The sequence below is a fragment of the Rhinolophus sinicus genome, chromosome 15, assembly GCF_057876585.1.
Source record: "Rhinolophus sinicus isolate RSI-liver-muscle chromosome 15, RSI-T2T, whole genome shotgun sequence".
NCBI lineage: Eukaryota > Metazoa > Chordata > Mammalia > Chiroptera > Rhinolophidae > Rhinolophus > Rhinolophus sinicus.
The window spans coordinates 33,587,944-33,607,039 of record NC_142515.1 but is presented as its reverse complement, the minus strand read 5'-3'; the positions used below and the strand labels follow the sequence as shown (position 1 = coordinate 33,607,039).

Sequence of the window (19,096 nt, the reverse complement as noted above, 5' to 3'; positions counted from 1 at the left end):
GTTGCATTTTTAGTTCACACCTCATTTGTTCTTTCATATTGCTTTCACTCAATTATGCCTCACATGTCAATTATTCTTCCCATAGTTCAATCTCCCATTTGAATCTGAGCTTCTTGACAGAAGGGACTATATCTCTTGTTCTGTTTTGCTTATAGTACTTGAACAAAAAATACTGATGAATTGTTGAAAACTGATCAATTGTTGAATTATATTAAGGTTCTCAGATAAACTCAAGGAAATCTCCAGTAATTCTTTTACGTGCAACATTTTTTATTGAAGACCTCTGTAAAATGAGTCTGTATGCTTTGTTGATTTATGACATCGTTGAACTCCTAACAATGCTCCTTGAGGGTTTCTGGGTCCTTATTCATTCAACAAATATTTATAGAGCACCTATTATGTGACAGATGGTTGTAAGTGCTGGAGATTCCATGGTAAACTAAAGTTATTTCCTTTTTTTTTCTTTTTTTCTGCGATTACATAAGCTTGGAGTGTATAAAATTGGGCTTCAAGTTTATGAACTAATATTTACGCTATGTGTACCACCTCTTTGTCTATGAAACGCAGAAAGAAGGATGTGGTTAATTGAAATTTCTGGGAAGCTAGATTCCAGTTAACCAAGATTTTGCCATGTTTGTTAACAAACAGAATGGAAATAGCATTTCCGGAGCATCTGCTTTACTTAAATTATTTGCTAAATGATTTTACTTAAATTATTTTATTTATGTATTACAGCCACCCTATGAGGTACTTGCTATTTCCAGTTTATAGACAATTAAACTGATCGTCACTGAAATTAAGAAAACTATTCAAAGCCATATACCTAGTAAGTTCCACAGGAGCTCCAGACCACAATTAATGGACATGTGATTCTTTCCTGAAGACTGCCTCTCAAACTGAAAACCACCGACAGGAAAAACTTTGGAAGTAAAATTTTCCCGTTAAATTAAACAAGGAGGCCATTAGACTGAAGTGGCTCTAATGCCATAGCGGCCTAAATAAGCAAATCCAAATCTAAGCCTATAAATGGCTGGAGGTTAGGAGATCAAAACCTAAGGACGACCACTCCCAAACAGCCAACTAGGCTTTAAGCTCCAGTCAATCAAATAATTGTCTTTTTTTTTTGTTTTCACTTTCTCTCTCTGAGTATTTCTTCTGGCTGCTGTGAGTGGAGCACCCCTAACCACTTCCAGTTTGGTGCTGCCCAAGTCCAATGGATGTTTTGCTCAAATAAACTCTTAAAATGTTTAATATACCTCAGTTAAGTTTTAGTGCCTCTAACTTAAGTCAAGAAAAACTTGGTTATCTCAAAGAATGAAAATAATCCCATGTGAATCCAGTCATTTTGTCCAGGGTCCTCCTTATTTGCACTTTCTCCTAAGAAATGTATACATGGAATTTCCTCGGATGGATTGCATTGTGTTGAGCCAGTTAGGAAAAGTGAAGAGTCTATTTCTTTCTGGGCAAAAACTCAGCGCTTGCCTTTGTTGCGTCAATTTCACAAATACCACTCCTTGACGGCTTTGAATGTAAGACTGCTCTTGTGAATTCTAACAAGAGATTTTCTTCTCCACCTCTGCATAAGTGATAGTGGTTGTCTGGCTAATAATTCAGAGCCAAAACCGTGCTCATGGAGCCACTTACAGATATCATGAACACACACGGAAAACACATAACGTTAAATCGTATTGTATACATGTATACAAATGACCCTAAACTCTTATTGGGGGTCACTTTGCATACTCTTTGCAAGGTACAGCATCCCCATCACTGTTGCCAAGAAACTAAAGGGCATTTGGGAAAAATACATGAAGAGAAATTTGCTATTTCTGCAAAGGCTTCTGAGATGCCTTGACTGCAGTCAGGCAGAATCACTTGACATTTCCTAAACATGGTTTCAGATATTTCCCTGCCCCCATGTTGTCCTTGATTTCTCCTGGGAAACTATCCCTCCCTCCTCTTGGCTTTGTTGATGGATGTTCCTATCTCTAATTGAGCTTTTCACATTGCACTGTGAATAGTCAGTCCCATTATCTATCTTCCCCTGAAGACTGTGAGTTTCTGAATGCTTTGACCATCATTTTACCAGTATTTTTATCCTGGGTGTTTCCTTTGCTCTATAACCAGTAACGAGGAGCTCAATGAACATTTGAGAAATGAAATAAAATATATGCGGATTAATTTGGCTTTGGATGGTAGCAGGAGGTAAGAATAGCTTTAAATTCCAAACTTCTGAAAATAACTACTTGGAATGTTGATGCGGACAAGTGAGCTTTTTCTCTGCCTTACGAAGACCATAGAGGGAAAGAATCTAGAAGAGAACTAGAAAGTGACTCTGATCACAATGTACACTTTAAATATATTACAATTTTATATGTCAATTATACTTCAATAAAGCTGAATTTAAAAAAAATTCAAGGAAAGTGATCCTTGTGGTAACCACACATTTCAAGTTTATGCAGATGTCAGAGAATTCACAGAATACTCTTGAACTATATAAATTCTAAAACAGCACCCTACAAGAGTCAGCAAAGTTACATGCTGGGATAGGAGACCCTTAATTAATGTTTGTAAAGTTAGTAAAGAGGAATAGAATGTACATCCTACAATATTTTCAAAAGCAATAGGTAGACTCAAAAATAAAAGAGGAGAGCAGGTGCTAGAGCCACCAATTCTGCTTTATTTGTTTGTTTACCTACCATTATTATGCCCTTTCTGTGTGCTAGCCCACATTCTACGCATTTGACATGTATTAACTAATTTAAGCCTCACAGCTTGCCTATGAGATAGTTACTGTGAACCTCTTGATTTAAGATGTGATAATAGGACTTAGAGAAATTAAGTATTTGAGGTTACTCACTGCTGTGGGGGCCATGGAGGAGTGCCACTCAGGACTGAGTGGTAAGAGAACCTAACAGAGCGAGCATAGATGGATCTACCACATTGTTTGGGACAAGGCCACACTTCCCCTGGACTGCTCCCAGATGAAGACTGAGCACAGCAAAGGTACTAGAATCTCATCTTGGCATCTGCTTCTCGGATGACATAGGTGATATGAGAAATGGTCCAAGAAAACCAGCTGTATTATGAGATTTCAAGACTGGCTGATCACCACCCAACTGGCAAGGATGACTCCATTCTGACTGGAGTATAAGGCACAGATAGTCCCTGGCACAGGTGGCAGCCAGATTGCTGAAGATGTCACTAGTGTTGGCCTGGGGAAATGCCCTGGTGGGAGGGGATGCGCTTGACAGTACAATAACTCAGGTATTTAAAGGATGTTGCAGAACAATTCCTACCAAAACAAGAGAGTTGGTCAGTCATTTCAAAGTTGCAGTCATGCTCCATAGGAGTAATGTGACCCTAGGGGTGATGGACAAACAGTTACAGGCTAAGGGAGAGAACCAGAGGGATTCTTTGCTAGCTTATCTCTTACAGTGGAAAAGCAAACACAGCTGAGGACCACATTCAGAACTTGATACTCAGAGTTACAGAACTCCAGAGACATTTCAATAATAAATAAAACAAGACTGGTGGTTCTAAAACATATTCTCACCTTTTCTTTGAGTCTACTGATTGCTCTTAGAAATTTTGTAGGTTATTTATTCCTCTTTATTTCACTAGTATTTATTAAGTCTGTTGTGCACAGTTTATAACTTTACTGACTCTTGTAGAGCTATCCTTGAATTCATACAGTTATTCACATTAAAGTATTCAGCCAAAGCAGGTCAGTTAAGCTAAGGCCAGGGGGGCTCTGGTTGAAAACAGGTACCTGGAACATCAAATAGGGACCTTGGGGTGGATGCCCCAAGAATTTTTGCTCTGCAGACACCACCTCCCCAAGGGCTTGCATAGATGGCCCGCCTCTCTGGCATTCCCCCATGTGGAAAGACGGCAAAAGCTTCTTCACAGGCAACACATGTCTCCTTGAGGTGCTGCTTCCACCTCCTCTCCTGACTGCCAGGCCAATAGATAGGGTTACATCCGGCATAACTCAGCTTGGGAGAAGGTGGAGTTGATAAGAGAGGAAAGAGATTATACCCCCAAAAGGAACAACAAGAATTACGTAGCAGGTAAAGCAAGAGCCAAAGGAGAACCCAGGGTTAGATTATAAGTGAACTTGATGAAGGGACCAAAGCGTAAGGCTAATGAGAAAGAATACACTGACTCAAGGCACTTTTGAGACACAGGATTTAACACTCTGGTAAGCGTCTCTAGGGAAGGAGAACTCACTGTTAGGGTGATATATTAGTTCCTTGTTGCTGTTGCAGCAAATAATCACAAACTTGAGTGGCTTGAAAGAACACAAATTTCATATCGTATAGTTATGAAGATGAGAAGTCCAAAATGGATCTTACTTGCTAAAAATCAAGGTGTTTGCAAGGCTTCGTTCCTTCTGCCGACCAGGAGAAAATCTGCTTCCTTGTCTTTTCCAGCTTAAAGAGGCCAACTGCATTCTTTGGCTCATGGCCCCTTCTCCCATGTTCAAATTCCTCTCTCTTACCATGCTGCCTCCATCTTCCACTAATAAAGACCCTTGTGGTCACATTGAGATTCACCTGGATAATTGAAGATAATCTCCACATCCTTAATTAAGGTCCTTAATTTAATCACACCTGTAAAGTTCCTTTTCCATATAAGGTAACATATTCACAAATTCCAGCATTAGGAGATGACATCTTGGGGCAGGAGGGACCTCATACAGATTATTCTTTTTTATTGACATGCTGTGTTTCCCCAAAAATAAGACTGGGTCTTAGATTAATTTTTGCTCCAAAAGACGCATTAGGGCTTATGTTCAGAGGATGTCATCCTGAAAAATCAGGCTAGGGCTTATTTTCTGGTTAGGTCTTATTTTCAGGGAAACACAATATAACATTGTTTATTGTTATATGTCAGTGTATTTTATATATATTGACATATAACGTTAGTGTAAGGTATAAAACATAATGATTATATATATGAATATATACATCTCAAAATGATTACCATATTAAGTTTAACTAACATCCATCATCTCACATCATTATAATTTTTTTTTCTGCATCGAGGACTTTTAAGATCTAATCTCTTAGCAACTTTCAAACATACAATACAGTATTGTTAATCATGGTCATCATGCTGTATATTAAATCCCCAGAACTCATTTATCTTGTAATTGGAAGTTTATACCTCCTGATTACCTTCTCCCATTTCTCCCACTGCCCAGCCCCCATCTTGGCAACCACCACTCTGTCCTCCATATCTATGAGTTTTGCTTTTTTTAGATTCCGTACATAAGTAAGATCATACAGTATTTGTCTTTCTCTGTCTGACTTATTTCACTTAGCATAATACCCTTAAGGTCCATCGACGTTGTTGGAAACGGCAGGATTTTCTTCAGTTTTATGGTTGAATAATATTCCATTATATATAATGGCTGATTCTTAAGGGCCTGAAGAAAACTATGGCCCACTCTGATTAAAGCAGAAATGCCTAAGTTTTCCTGGAAAATGGTAGAGGAAATAAAAAGGTTCAGAGAGGTAGAATGCTGGGTGGAGATACTGTGAGTCCGAAAGTTCCACCAGTGCAGGCCCCAGAGCTCACATCATAAGGAATGCACTGGTGAAAGAGTCTCAAGCATCACTGAGAAACTCAGTAGTGACTCTCCTCTGCAGGCCATGGCTGACAATAAGAGAGGGGGTCACAGAGCTCCACTTGTTAGAATGAGGATGCTGAGTCCCAAAGTAATAGGGACCAACAGACAATGATTAAATACCAGAAGTCAGGAAACTATATTACCTTAATAACTAGCAATGGCAGAGGGGCAAACAAGGAATCTTCACCCACACCAAGCTGTGGAAATTGTTAACAGAATATTCTATATAGTCTATATCCTATTTGAATATTCTACAGAATCCTTATTAGCAGAATAGACAGGCAGCCAAGGAGGGTGCTGCTTAACAAGTACAACAGACATAATAAACAAGGATAGAGGAGCAGGAGGCTGAAAGCAATTGGCCCAATAAGTCAAGAGCCTTTGCTAAGTTCCCAGAACTGAATGAATTTTCAGATCCAAGACCCACTGGCTGAAGAGGTGGCCAGATCCCCAAGAAGAAGGACTCTGCAAAACTGTGCTAAGAATATAACATAATGATTCCTTCCCAAAGAGACCTACAGCTGTTGACTCAGGTAAGAGAGGAGAACATAGAGACTTTAAAGACTATTAGACATAGAACTTGAGTTGACAATGATACCTGGATTCCCCAAAGTATGATTTTGCCTTATGTTAAAGTGGGGCCTATCAAGTGTCAGGTAAGAAATGGAAACTAAGTCTGGCTTATAGGTACTCTACCAGGTCTACAGACCCACCCGTTGGTCACTGCTATTCACCTGAGCCAGTGGTGTTGAATAATTTGCTCCTTGGGGAAGGAAAGAGAGAGAGAGAGAGAGAGAGAGAGAGAGAGAGAGAGAGAGAGAGAGAGAGAGAGAGAAGAAGGAGGGGGGAGGAAGGAAGGAAGGAAGGAAGGGAGGGAGGGAGGGAGGGAGGGAGGGAGGGAGGGAGGAAGGAAGGAAGGAAGGAAGGAAGGAAGGAAGGAAGGAAGGAAGGAAGGAAGGAAGGAAGGGATAGTGCTGGTAGACCTGTTTGGGTTTTGGAGACAATACATCCCACACTTAGAAAAACTGCTCTAGACCATATACTGGGCATCAGAGGCTGCCAGCTCGAGTGGGACCTGGAGTAAGAAAGGGCACCGCAGCAGGTCCAGGCTACAGTACAAGCAACCCTGCCACTCAGGCTGTATGTACCCACAGACTCTACAGTGTTGGAGGAGATGGTGGTAGTAAAAGATGCATTGTGGAGTCTGTGGCAAGCCCGAATGAGGCGTTCACAACACAGATCTGTGGGGGTCTGGAGCCAGGCGCTGTGTTCTGCAGTGAACAAATATCTCCTGGCTTGTTACTGGGCCCCTGTAAAGATGAAATGCCTGGCACCTGTTTCTTATATGGTCCAAATTAACACAGCCATCCTCACTGTTAAATTGAATCACTTGATACAGCTCCCCTCCTCCCAGGACTCACATATGGTCCCAAGGAGTTGAGGCTAGAAGCCAAGCAGAGGACCTCCACACCCCCAGCACTCCTTAGCCCCTCCTTGCAGCTGCACTATCATCACCCCAGCAAGGTGGCACACCTCAAGTCTCTAGCACAGTGAGCTCCTTCCCCATCACGTATAAGGTTTAGCATTTAAAGATTCTCCCCAACTGAGAGTGTAGTGGAGGAGCGAAACGCCAAGTGTCAAATTTCCCCTACTCCAAACTCCTCAATTCCTCAGGCAAGTAGACCTCTGGCGGGTTTGACCTTGAATCTCTGATGTTTATGACTTTCTTTTGGGGCCCCTGATGCACTTGTTCACTGTTCTGCCATTCTGTACCAGTTTACCAAAATCCATCCTCCCAGCTCACCATGTTATCCAGGCCATAGTAGCTCAAAGGCAGACTGAACATGGAGGACTGCAGCATCACGTTGAACGTGAACATAAATCTATAGCGTCTCCTTGGAACCATGAAAGCAGAAAAGGTCTTCTACTTTGAGTACCCTATAGGGAAAGGAGGGGCCAGCAAACCTACATGGGCACTGAGATTTAAACTAAGCACACAATTGGGAGCTAATACAACACGCATGCATTATTTATATAATATAAATTCATTTTCATGATGTTCCAAAATTATATTTCTAATCCACATAAAAAGTCTAAGCTTTCCTCCTGTTTCTCAGACACTTTAAATTCACCTTCTTTTTCATTCACCATTTAAAGAATGGGGGGAATCCACAAATATTTCCTACAAATAGGTCAGACACTCAGGTTTGCTCTAACACATTAATAAATTGTGTTGGCTGTTTTCTATACGGTTGTCTTCATTAGGTTTTATCAACTCATAACAATTTGGAATGAGAATGAAGACATTCAGGATCTCATTTGGTCTCAATTCAGCCCAAAGAACAAGAAACATTCAATTCCTTTGCACTTGTGAGGAAACTGAGACTGAGTGTCACAGAAAGCAAGGGATCGAGCTCGGATTCAAAGAGCCTATCTTGCCCTGCCCCTATTCTATAAATGCCTGCTCTCAGCCAACTTTCATATATAAAGGACCCAAAATAGCCTGCCTAAAAATAGCTTCTGGAAAAGTGTTCTTTAATAGCTGTTCCTTGTTGGTAAGGTACAAACTCTATGACCCCTTCAGGAGAGTGCCTTTGAAAAGTGACTCTCATAGAATTAGAAGATAAATTCTGCTTCCATGGCTAAGAAACCCTGAGCCTAGCTCAGACCTGAAAAGGAACTAGACGCTGATGCATGTTACACAAATTAAGAATTCCCTAGAGACATTTATTTTTTTCCTGTCTAGGTATCCTTGCAAACAAGGCCAGCTTTGGAAGTAGATGACTGAGTTTTCAGGAGTTTTTAGAGAGTCCATCTATCACAAGTAGGCACAGTTTCAAACCTCCAAGAGAAGCAAATCATTTGCTTCTGCAAGAGGAGCCTCTAAGGTGTCTCTATCTTAGGGAAAGGTCAACGAAAAATGAGGGCTCTTGGGATCTTCCCCCCTCTGGCCAAGCAGAAGAGCCTGTCCTTAGCCATGTGAACACTAAAACGCCCTGTTGAAAGGCCAGGTGGTATGGCTGGAAAGAGCACATACTTGGGAATCAGCCAGGCCTAGGTATTAATTCCAGCACTGCCAGTTTCTAACTGTATGCCCTGCAAAATTTGCTTCAAAAGTTGCTTCAACTCTCTCAGCTCCTTCCACTATAAAATCGCAAGGCTGTAATGAAGTACAAGACAGTTAACTCATGTGAAGCAGCTAGCACTGTCTGGCATGTGAGACACCAACATTTGAAATGCTTTAAAATACATAAGCTGTGTTCAACTAAATTTAGGAAGCATTGAATTCAACAACGTTAAACAGATTTTTTTGCCTTCGGAGCTCTAAAAACTTCTATTATCCTAATGTACATTGTGAGTCTGTGAGAGAGGGATTGACTATAGAGTAGTTCCCAAATTTATTGGATCATGGAACTTTTTTTCATGACACTAATATATACAGTACTGGGAATACCAATTGGGAGCAAAATCTCATAGACCTTTAATAATCATTATTTCTACTCTTCTGGGTAAGAAATCTTCTCCTACCCAGATTTCTTCACCTCTGATGTCCTAAAACTGACATCCAAAAGAGGCCCTTTGGTCCTTGTGGCTACAAGGACATCAGAAATATACTTCTGGGTTTCGAGTTTTTAAACGGTGAACTCCATCATTCAAAAATACTAATTTTAAAAAAGGAAACAAGTTACTCAACATATATTGACAGTATACTCATGATGGTTGTTTATGTTGAAATAAAAATGGTAGGAGAGTTTCTTAAAAGCGTTCACCTATCAAAATATAAGTGCACTTAAATTATGAGATTAAAATATGCGGTCTTAAATAAAAAGTAAAAGATTTCCTCCTATTGTCATCTGGCACACTTCTAAAGTCTTTGTATTATTTCCTGTCTGATTCAGTAGATGGCACTGCAGATTTAACATAGAGAAAATCCTGTAGAGTAAATGAAGATTAATCCTGGGGTGAATATCCTGGGGTTTCTTTTGTTTTTACCTTCTTTAGTGTTCAGTGTTCTCTATCAGCTTATCAGGGGAACTTGTATAATTTGTTAGAGGAGACAGTAGTAAAGTAGTGTAAACAAAACAAAAGACAAACAAAAAAAAAGATTTTCTGCTCCTCCTAGGAACTCTGCCTGCATATCTCATCCCCCGAGGGCATTTATCATTTGCAGAATTCCACAGACCAGGAAGGGCAAATACAGGACCATCACTTAGCCACTCACCTAAACCCCACCCATGTCAGACAGTGCTAATCAATCAGAGCACACTTTCCCACTGGATCCAAACACCATCTCTCAATCCTTCACAGTGTACTTCTCCAGGCAGCTACCATGAATCAGTCAACAAAGACACCAAAGATGAAACCTATTTATAATACCTGCCAGAGAGTTCAGACACTCTCAAGATCAAATCCTTGATAAGACTCAGAGTTGTTAAGAAACTTATCCAAATGCTTACCAGATGCTTTATGACAGAACCAGCACAGGGATCCAGGCCTCTTGACTCTCGCTGAAGAGTTTCTCTCCCACCTTGTGTTAATCCCCTGCTGCTAAGAGCCAGACTAAATACAAGCCCTGAGGACCAGGACCAGATAATTAAGTGCTGGGGTCTGTCTGGTCTCAAGTGGTCTCATTCCTCATTTGGACAAGGGGAGGGGAAGAGCAGGCAGAAGTTAAATCCAAAAGCTGTCTGTGGGTCCTTACAGGGCATATCTGTGCAAATGGCCTTGCAGGCCCATGTCATCTCGGCCCAAGAAAGTCCTGCTCCTTCGGCCCAGGATTTCACAGTCCTCCAGTTGCTCCTGCCCCTCCCTATGCCAAGGCTTTTTATCTGTTGGCTTTTAAGGCAATCAGGTATAAATTTTGAGTTAAATGCAGGTCCCTTCATTAATATTGTTTTCTCAGGAACTTTCTATGTTTTCTTTCTCCTATGGTTTTTCAGCTTCGAATTTGTTGTTTCAAAAGTGCTTTAGGAAAAGCTGAATGTGAAGCCCTTAAGCTACTTTTCTTCTCAAAACTACCGATGATGTCAGAATGAGCATCTCCAGTGGGCTTTTGGGCATTTCTAGATGAAGCTCCGCTAGAATTTTAAATATCAACCATCCAAAATTAGTGTTGTCATCCTCCATCTCATTCCTGATTTTTATCTAGCAATTACAAGTCTTAAAGGCACTGCTATTTTCCAATCACCCAGATTTGAAATCTCAGTCATTTTCAACTCCTCTCTTTCCCTCACCCCATTCTCACCAAACTAATTCCTGTCTGTTCTGCACCCACTCCTTTTAAAAATGTCAGTACAATATTTCAAGCATAAAAAGATAAAAAGATTAACATTATGAACACTTATGTATCCACCATTCACCTCTGTCAAATGTTTGTGTTTTGACACAATCAGTTTACGTCTTTAAGATATAAAAGTACTATTTATAGTTGAAGACCTTGTAAATCCATTCCTGATTCCCTTTACCCCATTTACTCATTGTTTCAGTCAACAAATATTATCAAGGATTACTAAGTGCCAGGTGCTAGTCGAGAAATGGGATTACATCAGTATATGAAACAAAACCCCTGCTTTCGTGGCGCTTACACATCCCAGAAGTATCACCATCCCCAATTTTTTCTCACACACATTTTTTTCTCATTTATTTCATCTTGTATATCCAAAAACAGTACACAGCATTATTTTGCATGTGTTCAAACTTTATCTAAATGTTACCTTACCTGACATGCAGTACATACGATTCTGCAACTTACTATATTCGCCTCACATTTTGATAATTATCTTGAAACATGTAGCTCTAGTTCATACATTACCTAAAGCATTCCACTGTGAGGAATACCATAATTTATTGATCCATTTTCCCTGTTAAAGAACAATCAGTCCATCTTGCAATTTTTCACAATTGAAAATTATACTGTAATGAATAGTTCTTCTTTCCAGTGTCATATTCACATGGTTTCTTTCTCACTCCCAAACTTGGCACAATGCCTTTTTCCTAGGAGGAGCTCAGCTAATACGTGTGCTCTCCTCAATGATATTCTTCTAGGGTTAACCAGAAATTTATTAGTGCGCTATTCTGGTTTTTAGGGGAGCTCCAGACCCCCTAGCGAAAAACAATTTACATAGAGCAAGGATAAGATTCAAAAGTGTGCCCCATTACTAAAAGATGAAATTTTGTTAAAAGAAGTATAAGTCAGGTGGACTGGTCCTAGATGTCCCTTGTCATCTTTGGCATAAGCTTCCTGGAGTCGATCATTCATTTATTCTTCCTACCAATATAGTAATGATATCTATAACAGTGCTTCTCAATCCTGGCTGCCCATGCCCATGAGAAGCCCCTGAGAAGACCTTAAAATGTATTGACTCTGTACGTATCATCACAGCAATAAGACGTAAATGTCTGCGGTGGGTCCAAGGCGTCAGCACATTTGTAAAAGCTCCTTGGATATTTCTAATGGGCAGGCCAGGTTGAGAACGACTGAGCTAAGCCAGTGGAAAGCCTCAAATTGTGGGCAACAGAACACTGCTGGGCTGAGTTCTCTGCCAAATTTTGGTCAAGGTGCAACACTTATCTGGGCTGCAACCAAAGATACACGCTGTTCTTACACATTTTAATCTCACTTTTAGCACTTTGTTGTATTTGTGTATAAGCATATATTGCCCTGCGTCCTCACATACTCCCAAAGCTAAGTCCTCCCAGGTCCCGCTGAACATGTAATATTTCTTTGGCATTAGCTGAATGTTGTCAATGCCTCTGCCCTGCAGAAAATCGAATGCCCTTTTAGCCCTCTACAACACGTCACACGAATCCTTGCTCGAGGCAAGGTATCATTATTATGGTATGCTTGTTAGTAGTAAAAATGAATTGCACACATTTATCAAAGTATACACAGTGCTGTCTAATCTCAGGTTGTGCAATTATTACAAGTGTCTTTCAGTCCTGAAGTTTGCTCTTCTTTATACCAGTGATTGCCTCTTAATCTCTACAAATGTATTACCCAAAATTCCAGTATTCTAAATCCACTGTGAACCTTGAAAGATTAAAACCACAATTCAAGGGCTCACGTTGGGTTATGAGAAGAAAAAGGGGTCAAGAAGGCTACTTCATCTGCTTTTAGTATAGGTCAGTGTTTTTCAAGCTGAGGTCTTTTCAGGAGTTCAATAATTATCTATAAGATTTATATGTTGTATTTTGATTCTAAATAAATTTATAAAATATTTACAGTAGCATTCTATGGACTATATTGAGTGCTTCCTATGTGGTAGGCACTCTGGTAAGTACTTAACATACATACCTCATTAATCCTTTACAACAACCCTGAGATAAAGTATCACCTCATATTAGAGACAAAGAAAAAGCATAGAACACTTATTAACTTGCCAAACACTTATTAACTTGCCCAAGGACACACAGCTGATAATAAATAAGGCTGGGACTCAAACCTAAGCCAAGTCTTTCCCTCGTCCATCTTGTAATCACTAGCCTATGCTGCTCCTTGAAGTATTAATAGAGTGATACTACTTTGTCACCAGTTACAGAGAAAACACATGAGATGGCCTTAAATGTAATTGATGATTTGTGCTATGTGAAGACCAACTGATGCCACAGCATCTGCTCAAATACAAACTTTGCAATAGAACAAAAAGAGAAGAGTAATGATTAGAAATGAGTCATCACAGCTTACTATAGCCTTGAGTCAGACTCAAAAAAACCCATACAAGAGCAGTCAGAACCATAATCACATTACAAGTGCAAATTTAATTTCAACAAAATAGCATCATGCATCACATTTAATAATTGTTATTTTCTGATTCTTACTGGTTTGTGGTTTTTCAGTATATTTAATATTTTTTAATTTATTTACTTTTTATACATGCGTAAAATTAACAAGTAAAACCACAAGTAAACAAGTAAAATTTGTCTAATTTTGTTTCTGCATATTTAACTAATATTTTAATGAAAATATTTAAGCAAAACTATGGGATCCATAAACAATTATTTTCCCATTTAATTGTACCTAATTTACTACTTAAGTTTGAGTAGACTTAAGGATATAGATGCACTAGAGTTCCCATATTTCACACAGCGTCCAGTCCTGGTCTCCAGGGTTTGCGGCCCAAAGCCCCAGTGTTTCTTTGACAAGCCTTGTGCTCTCTATCTAGATCTACCTACACAATTTGTCCAGGGCAGCTAACCTGAGCATACAGGTGTTCCAGGATCCTGACTGTTTTCTCCCATCTTCTTGCCTCCAGAGACATAACCACCTAACTTGTCTGTAGAGCTAATCCACAACCACAGGTGACCACACTTGGAAATAAACACTCTTGTGTTTGGAAAGCAGAACTTGAACTTCAAAGATACACCAAGTCCTGGACAGAAGATTGACCTCTTTCTCCTATTGCAGACTGAGGCACCATATAATTTCGGCCTGGAGAAATGTACCAAAAATGACAACAGAAATTGCAGCAATCTTCCCTTCTCTTGATGTTTGCATCTGCCTCTGGACACAGAACATATTCTCATTCATCCATCTACTCACATTTCAGAAATAGTTATTAATCAGGCTACTATGTTCTAAGTACTGAGATCACAGTGGTGAGCAAAAAAGATAATTCCATAGGTCAGTTTCATAAGGCGATAAGTGCTCAGAAGGCAACAATATAGACTAGAGACAAAAGAGGAGGGAGCTACTTTAGGTTCCGTGGTCAAGAAAAGTGCCTCTGTGGAGGAGACATTCAGTACTCCCATCATCAGAATTCCAAGATGCGTTCTTTTCTCAACGATATTTCCTAGGATACAACTAGTTCCAATTATTTCAAAAAGCCATTAAGCTGGATATGCAGATATTATTGCTAGTCTACTGTGGTAATCACTAAGGCTGGTCACAGATATACTGCTTCTGTCTTTAACTCAATGAAATGTGAGAAGTGACGTGTGTCACTTCCAGATGGAAGCTTTAGGAGCTGTTGCATGACTCCCCATGTCCACTTTCCTCAATCATGGAAGCATATGTCCCCATCCCCTAATCATACAAGCATGTTTTGAATGGGAGCCTCTGTCGGGTTGAGTCCCTGAGTGACAAGATATACAGCAGACCTCCCAGCTAGCCCCAATGAACATGTGGTGGGATCAAGAAACAAATCTAATGTTGCAGTACAACAAAATTATTTTGGCTGACATTTATAAAGCAGCTGCTTCCACCATCTCTTCTTTCTTGCTATCAGAACTTGTCTCCCTCTCTAGAGGCAGAAAATGCCAAATATTCTCTTTCTCAGCCTTCCCTGAGGCTATGTGACACAATTCTGGACAAGAAAATATAAGGGAAGTTCTACTTGTATTTCTACTAAATATTTTCTACATTGCGAAAATAGGGTCTGAGGAAAAAAAACCCTTTTTCCTTTTTGCTACTGCATGCAATTGTGTGAAGACATGAGATAGCCATCTTTCAACTGAGGGGACAAGATTAAGAATTAAAGTCAATATGTTAAGAAAAAAGCCAGTGCCATCGAGTGATTACACCAAACTTGAATTTGTCACCTCAAAATTTATTGTTGTGGGAGATTGTAAATGCTTTTAGTGTTTAGACTCCTGTTGATCAGGAATATTTTGTTACAGCTGCATGCATTCTAACTAATCGTGTGGGGAATATGCAAATTTCTCTCTCTGGCAGCCAATACAACGTGAAATTCTGAAAGCCATTATAAACCACAAGGTCAGATTGGGATACCGAGAAACCAAAAACATTATTTGGAAGAACTAAAGACATGAAAGGATTGTCTAATGCTGAAATCTATTGGCTAAAGATGAAATTCATATGCTAACATTAGGAAAGGACCTGTACTTGCTTAGGTTGGAGGAGAAGTATTAAGAGGGTAAATGGGGAAAAGATATTCACAAGTATATTCATTCTTGGCCTCTTTGTTCAGAATTAGCTCATAAAACAATTTGATAATTAACTACTTGCCTAGGAAACTCTCAGTTGCCTTAGTAGTAAAATGTGTCAACCATATGAATTTTGGCAGCAGTAAGTCTTTGGAGAGCAGGAAGGAACTTATGAAGGTGTTTCCTTGTGTTTGGGTGGTTACTTCCAAAGGACATTTATATCGCTTTCCAACCTGATTTACATGGAATCCATCACCGTTTGTTCCACCTCTTAAAAAGAAAAAAGAAAGTGCTCATTTGTCTACATCACCTCTCATTAGAAAATACTTTCCCGTGTAATTATTAATTTATTATTAAACATTCTGTTGAATATTGACAATTTACATAATACTCATTGAAAAATATAGAGGGACCACTCAGCACTTTTTGAAGAAGTCACAGTACCCTTAAAACTAGAGTAGACAGAGTACAACAAATAAAATAACACTTTAACATGAGAAACAAAATCTTGTCCCAAAAACTTCTCCAACGAACCCAACCAATTTCAGGAGTTTTCTTCACACGTTTTGGCTCTAATAAGCCACGCGAAGCAGTAGCCATAGACACAGATTGAATCTATGTTTTTGTGTTAACAGATCAGATCAACTTCTTCATCATGCTCACTTATGCTCCAGTGAATCACTATGGTATCTATAATGCAGGGATCTGGTCTTATTTTTACATACAAACTGCAGAAATGGAACTGCCTAGGTTGGAAGAGATGGCAGCTAGTGAGAAAACAGGTTTCCGTGGGTTCTTTGCAGCCAAGAGTACTGACAGACAGAGGGATGGGTGCAGAAGGATTGTGAGCAGGCAATACAACGGCTGCCTTGGCACAGGTGCAAGTAAACAATATGGAGTCACTGGCTGATGGAGGAAAGCTTCAACGGGAGGCATGGAGGTGGTAGAAAATGATTTGAAAACTTTTCTGAGCCACAAGAAATACTTTTTAAAACCACATCAGAAGTTCAACTTTAATTCATCTGTCTGGTTAGCTACTTTCAGAATTACCTGCTCTTTGAGGCCTCTTGAACTTTTTCACCAAATACTGTGAGGTCATTAGGAAAAAAGATCACTCTGCCCTTTCAAATCCAGATTAGCTAATTTTCCTACTGTTGATTTCCACAGACACAGCCTCTAGAGGTTCATCAAAAATTATTCCAGGTTCATTCTAATGCAGTATAATATGTTTAAGTCTTACATAAATCGATGTTAGCATTATCATTATTAATATCATTACTATTTTCAAACTTTGACGTTTGTTTTTGAAATAAAGGTTGATTTTTCCTAAAATGCTAAATCTTTTATACGCATACAAAAGTATGACTTGGTTTTTTGGAAATTTATTTTGCAGCCTGGGACTCCTAGTTTACTTCGATAACTTTAAATGCAATTAGTAACAACCTTCAGGCAATCAATTATCAGATTGTCATATCTCATTCTTTGGGACATTAAGCTAAGTATTTCAAAATGTCCCCAAATAACTTTCAAACAGCTTTTTCCAAATTGTCTGGAGCCTCTTTCCCCAAAATTAGAGTACCCAACACAAATAATACAAGATGTGACTTGAAGATTACAGATTTTTAAATGCCTCTCCAGAATTTAAATATCGAATTGATTATTTCTTCCTTCAAAATAGTCACCTTTGACACTTATACATTTATCCAAAATGTAATCTCACCAACTGATCTCACTAGTTGTCCGTGTACAGGCACTTATACAATGCTGGGTATAAGAGTAAGTCTTAATAAATATTTTATGATTGGATGGGTCCATGAGTTAGGGAGTGATAAAAAAACAAATAAACGATTTACAGCCTTCCCTTTAAGGACTCCTTTCTAAGCCAATAACTTTCATTTTCTTATCCACATTAATGGCAAAGCTTCATGGTTTGGGGGTGAATTTCATTAGTGGAAATAGTCAAAAATCACTTAGAACAAGTTTGATGAATAAGAGACACAATTTAGTGGGATAAGGGCACTTAAGGAAACACAAAGCGTGATCAAAATATTACAAATCTGACTTTCTATAACTCGGCTCTGAAGGCAATTCCAGAAATGATTTGAGCATCAACAACAAATCTGGATTAGGCATACCAACTCCAGAGTGACTGCTCTGAAAGGCCATGCTCAATGTAGAAAAACTGGTATGCTAGTTTCCATGCTGCTTTTCTCTATATTTACATTTATATAAATATACTTATGATCAATGTTCATATAGTGTATTAAAATGTAACTGGGGTAAATATCCTGTAGCCTCATGCCAATCTTAAATCCATAAAACTTCATTTTCCTACTTACAAAATAAAGGATCAAACTAGATGATCTGTTTAAACTTTTTCAGTGCTAACATTCAACAATTCTATAAATAAATAGTTCAACCTTTATTCACACATCTTCAACCACTCTTACTAACATTTCAGAGGTTTCATATTAGGGAACTGTCCCTTTAAACAGCCATAAGTTCCCAAGGGAAATCATGCTGTAGACCATGAGATACAAAACTACTAGAGCAAGGTAAATGGGACACACACACATCACACATACACACACACACACACACACACACCTCTGTCCTGTTAGCAGTAAACTATCTGCTCCTAAACTGGGACATTTATAGGTGTCATTATGATAGTTTACATTCATGTGAAATCAGTTATAGAAATTATACAGAGCAAAGCTGCTCTTTAAATGGTTTTTCAACTTTTTACTAAGTAGTTACAACTTCAAAAGTGGAGGAAGTGCTTTCAAATGGAAGTATGACCGCAGGCTTGAGGAAGTCCTGCTTCCGATTGTGTCCAAAGTATCTTATTCTGTAGATTCCAGGCTGGGCAGTATCTGGAATATGCCATTCTATCGTTGCATTGCTACGACCCAGGAGTCCCTTGTGCCAATTGAAACTGTTGGTAGGAAACAAACAAACAAACCCAATTTTACTCTTAAAAATGTGTGATTAGAAAAAAATGTATTACTCATTAAATGAATATTCAGGGAGCACCAACCATAAGTAAGGCACTAAGTCTAGCTATTGAGAGCATAGCAATGAACAAAACAGAGATAAATACTTTCTAGAAGAGAACCTTTAATGAACAATCATTTGTAGAAATACCTTTACTCGTTCTACCTTTCCAACTACCTACACTATATCCATCACAGGAAGTGTTACCTCATATTCAGAACACAGATGTCTCCTGCTTTAGAACTTCTGTAGCTTCCTTTTAGCCCTTGTCATCCTCTACTTCAACTGACACGTCTTTTTGCAACGAGATTCGTTTATTAAAAATATACATTTAATGAGCATATGTGCCAGAGTCTATTCTAGAAGTACTGAGGGTACAGTGGTGAGCAAGATAGACATGATCCAAAGATTCATGGAGCAAGAAAGACATGGGACAAAGTTTCCATGTTTCTCAACGATAGAAGAAAGGCCATGAGCAAGTAAACCACAAATAATTTTAAAAGTGATAAGTGAAATGAAGAAAGGAACACAGAGGTATCTCTAAGGAGATGTCATTTAAACGGAATCCACAATAGCTAG

At 39.1% G+C, this 19,096-nt stretch overlaps 1 protein-coding gene across 2 annotated transcripts in view; it reads right to left on the bottom strand.

Moving 5' to 3' along the window:
- Positions 1-13,371: 13,371 nt before the first annotated feature.
- Positions 13,372-19,096, bottom strand: part of ASAH2 (N-acylsphingosine amidohydrolase 2) — an 89,172-nt gene continuing 83,447 nt past the window's right edge. For both annotated transcript variants that reach the window (XM_019738657.3, XM_074339435.2), the window contains exon 22: positions 13,372-18,458. In XM_019738657.3, the coding sequence (XP_019594216.3) occupies positions 18,269-18,458 (190 nt within the window). In that variant the 3' untranslated portion in view covers positions 13,372-18,268. The remainder of the gene's footprint in view (positions 18,459-19,096) is intronic.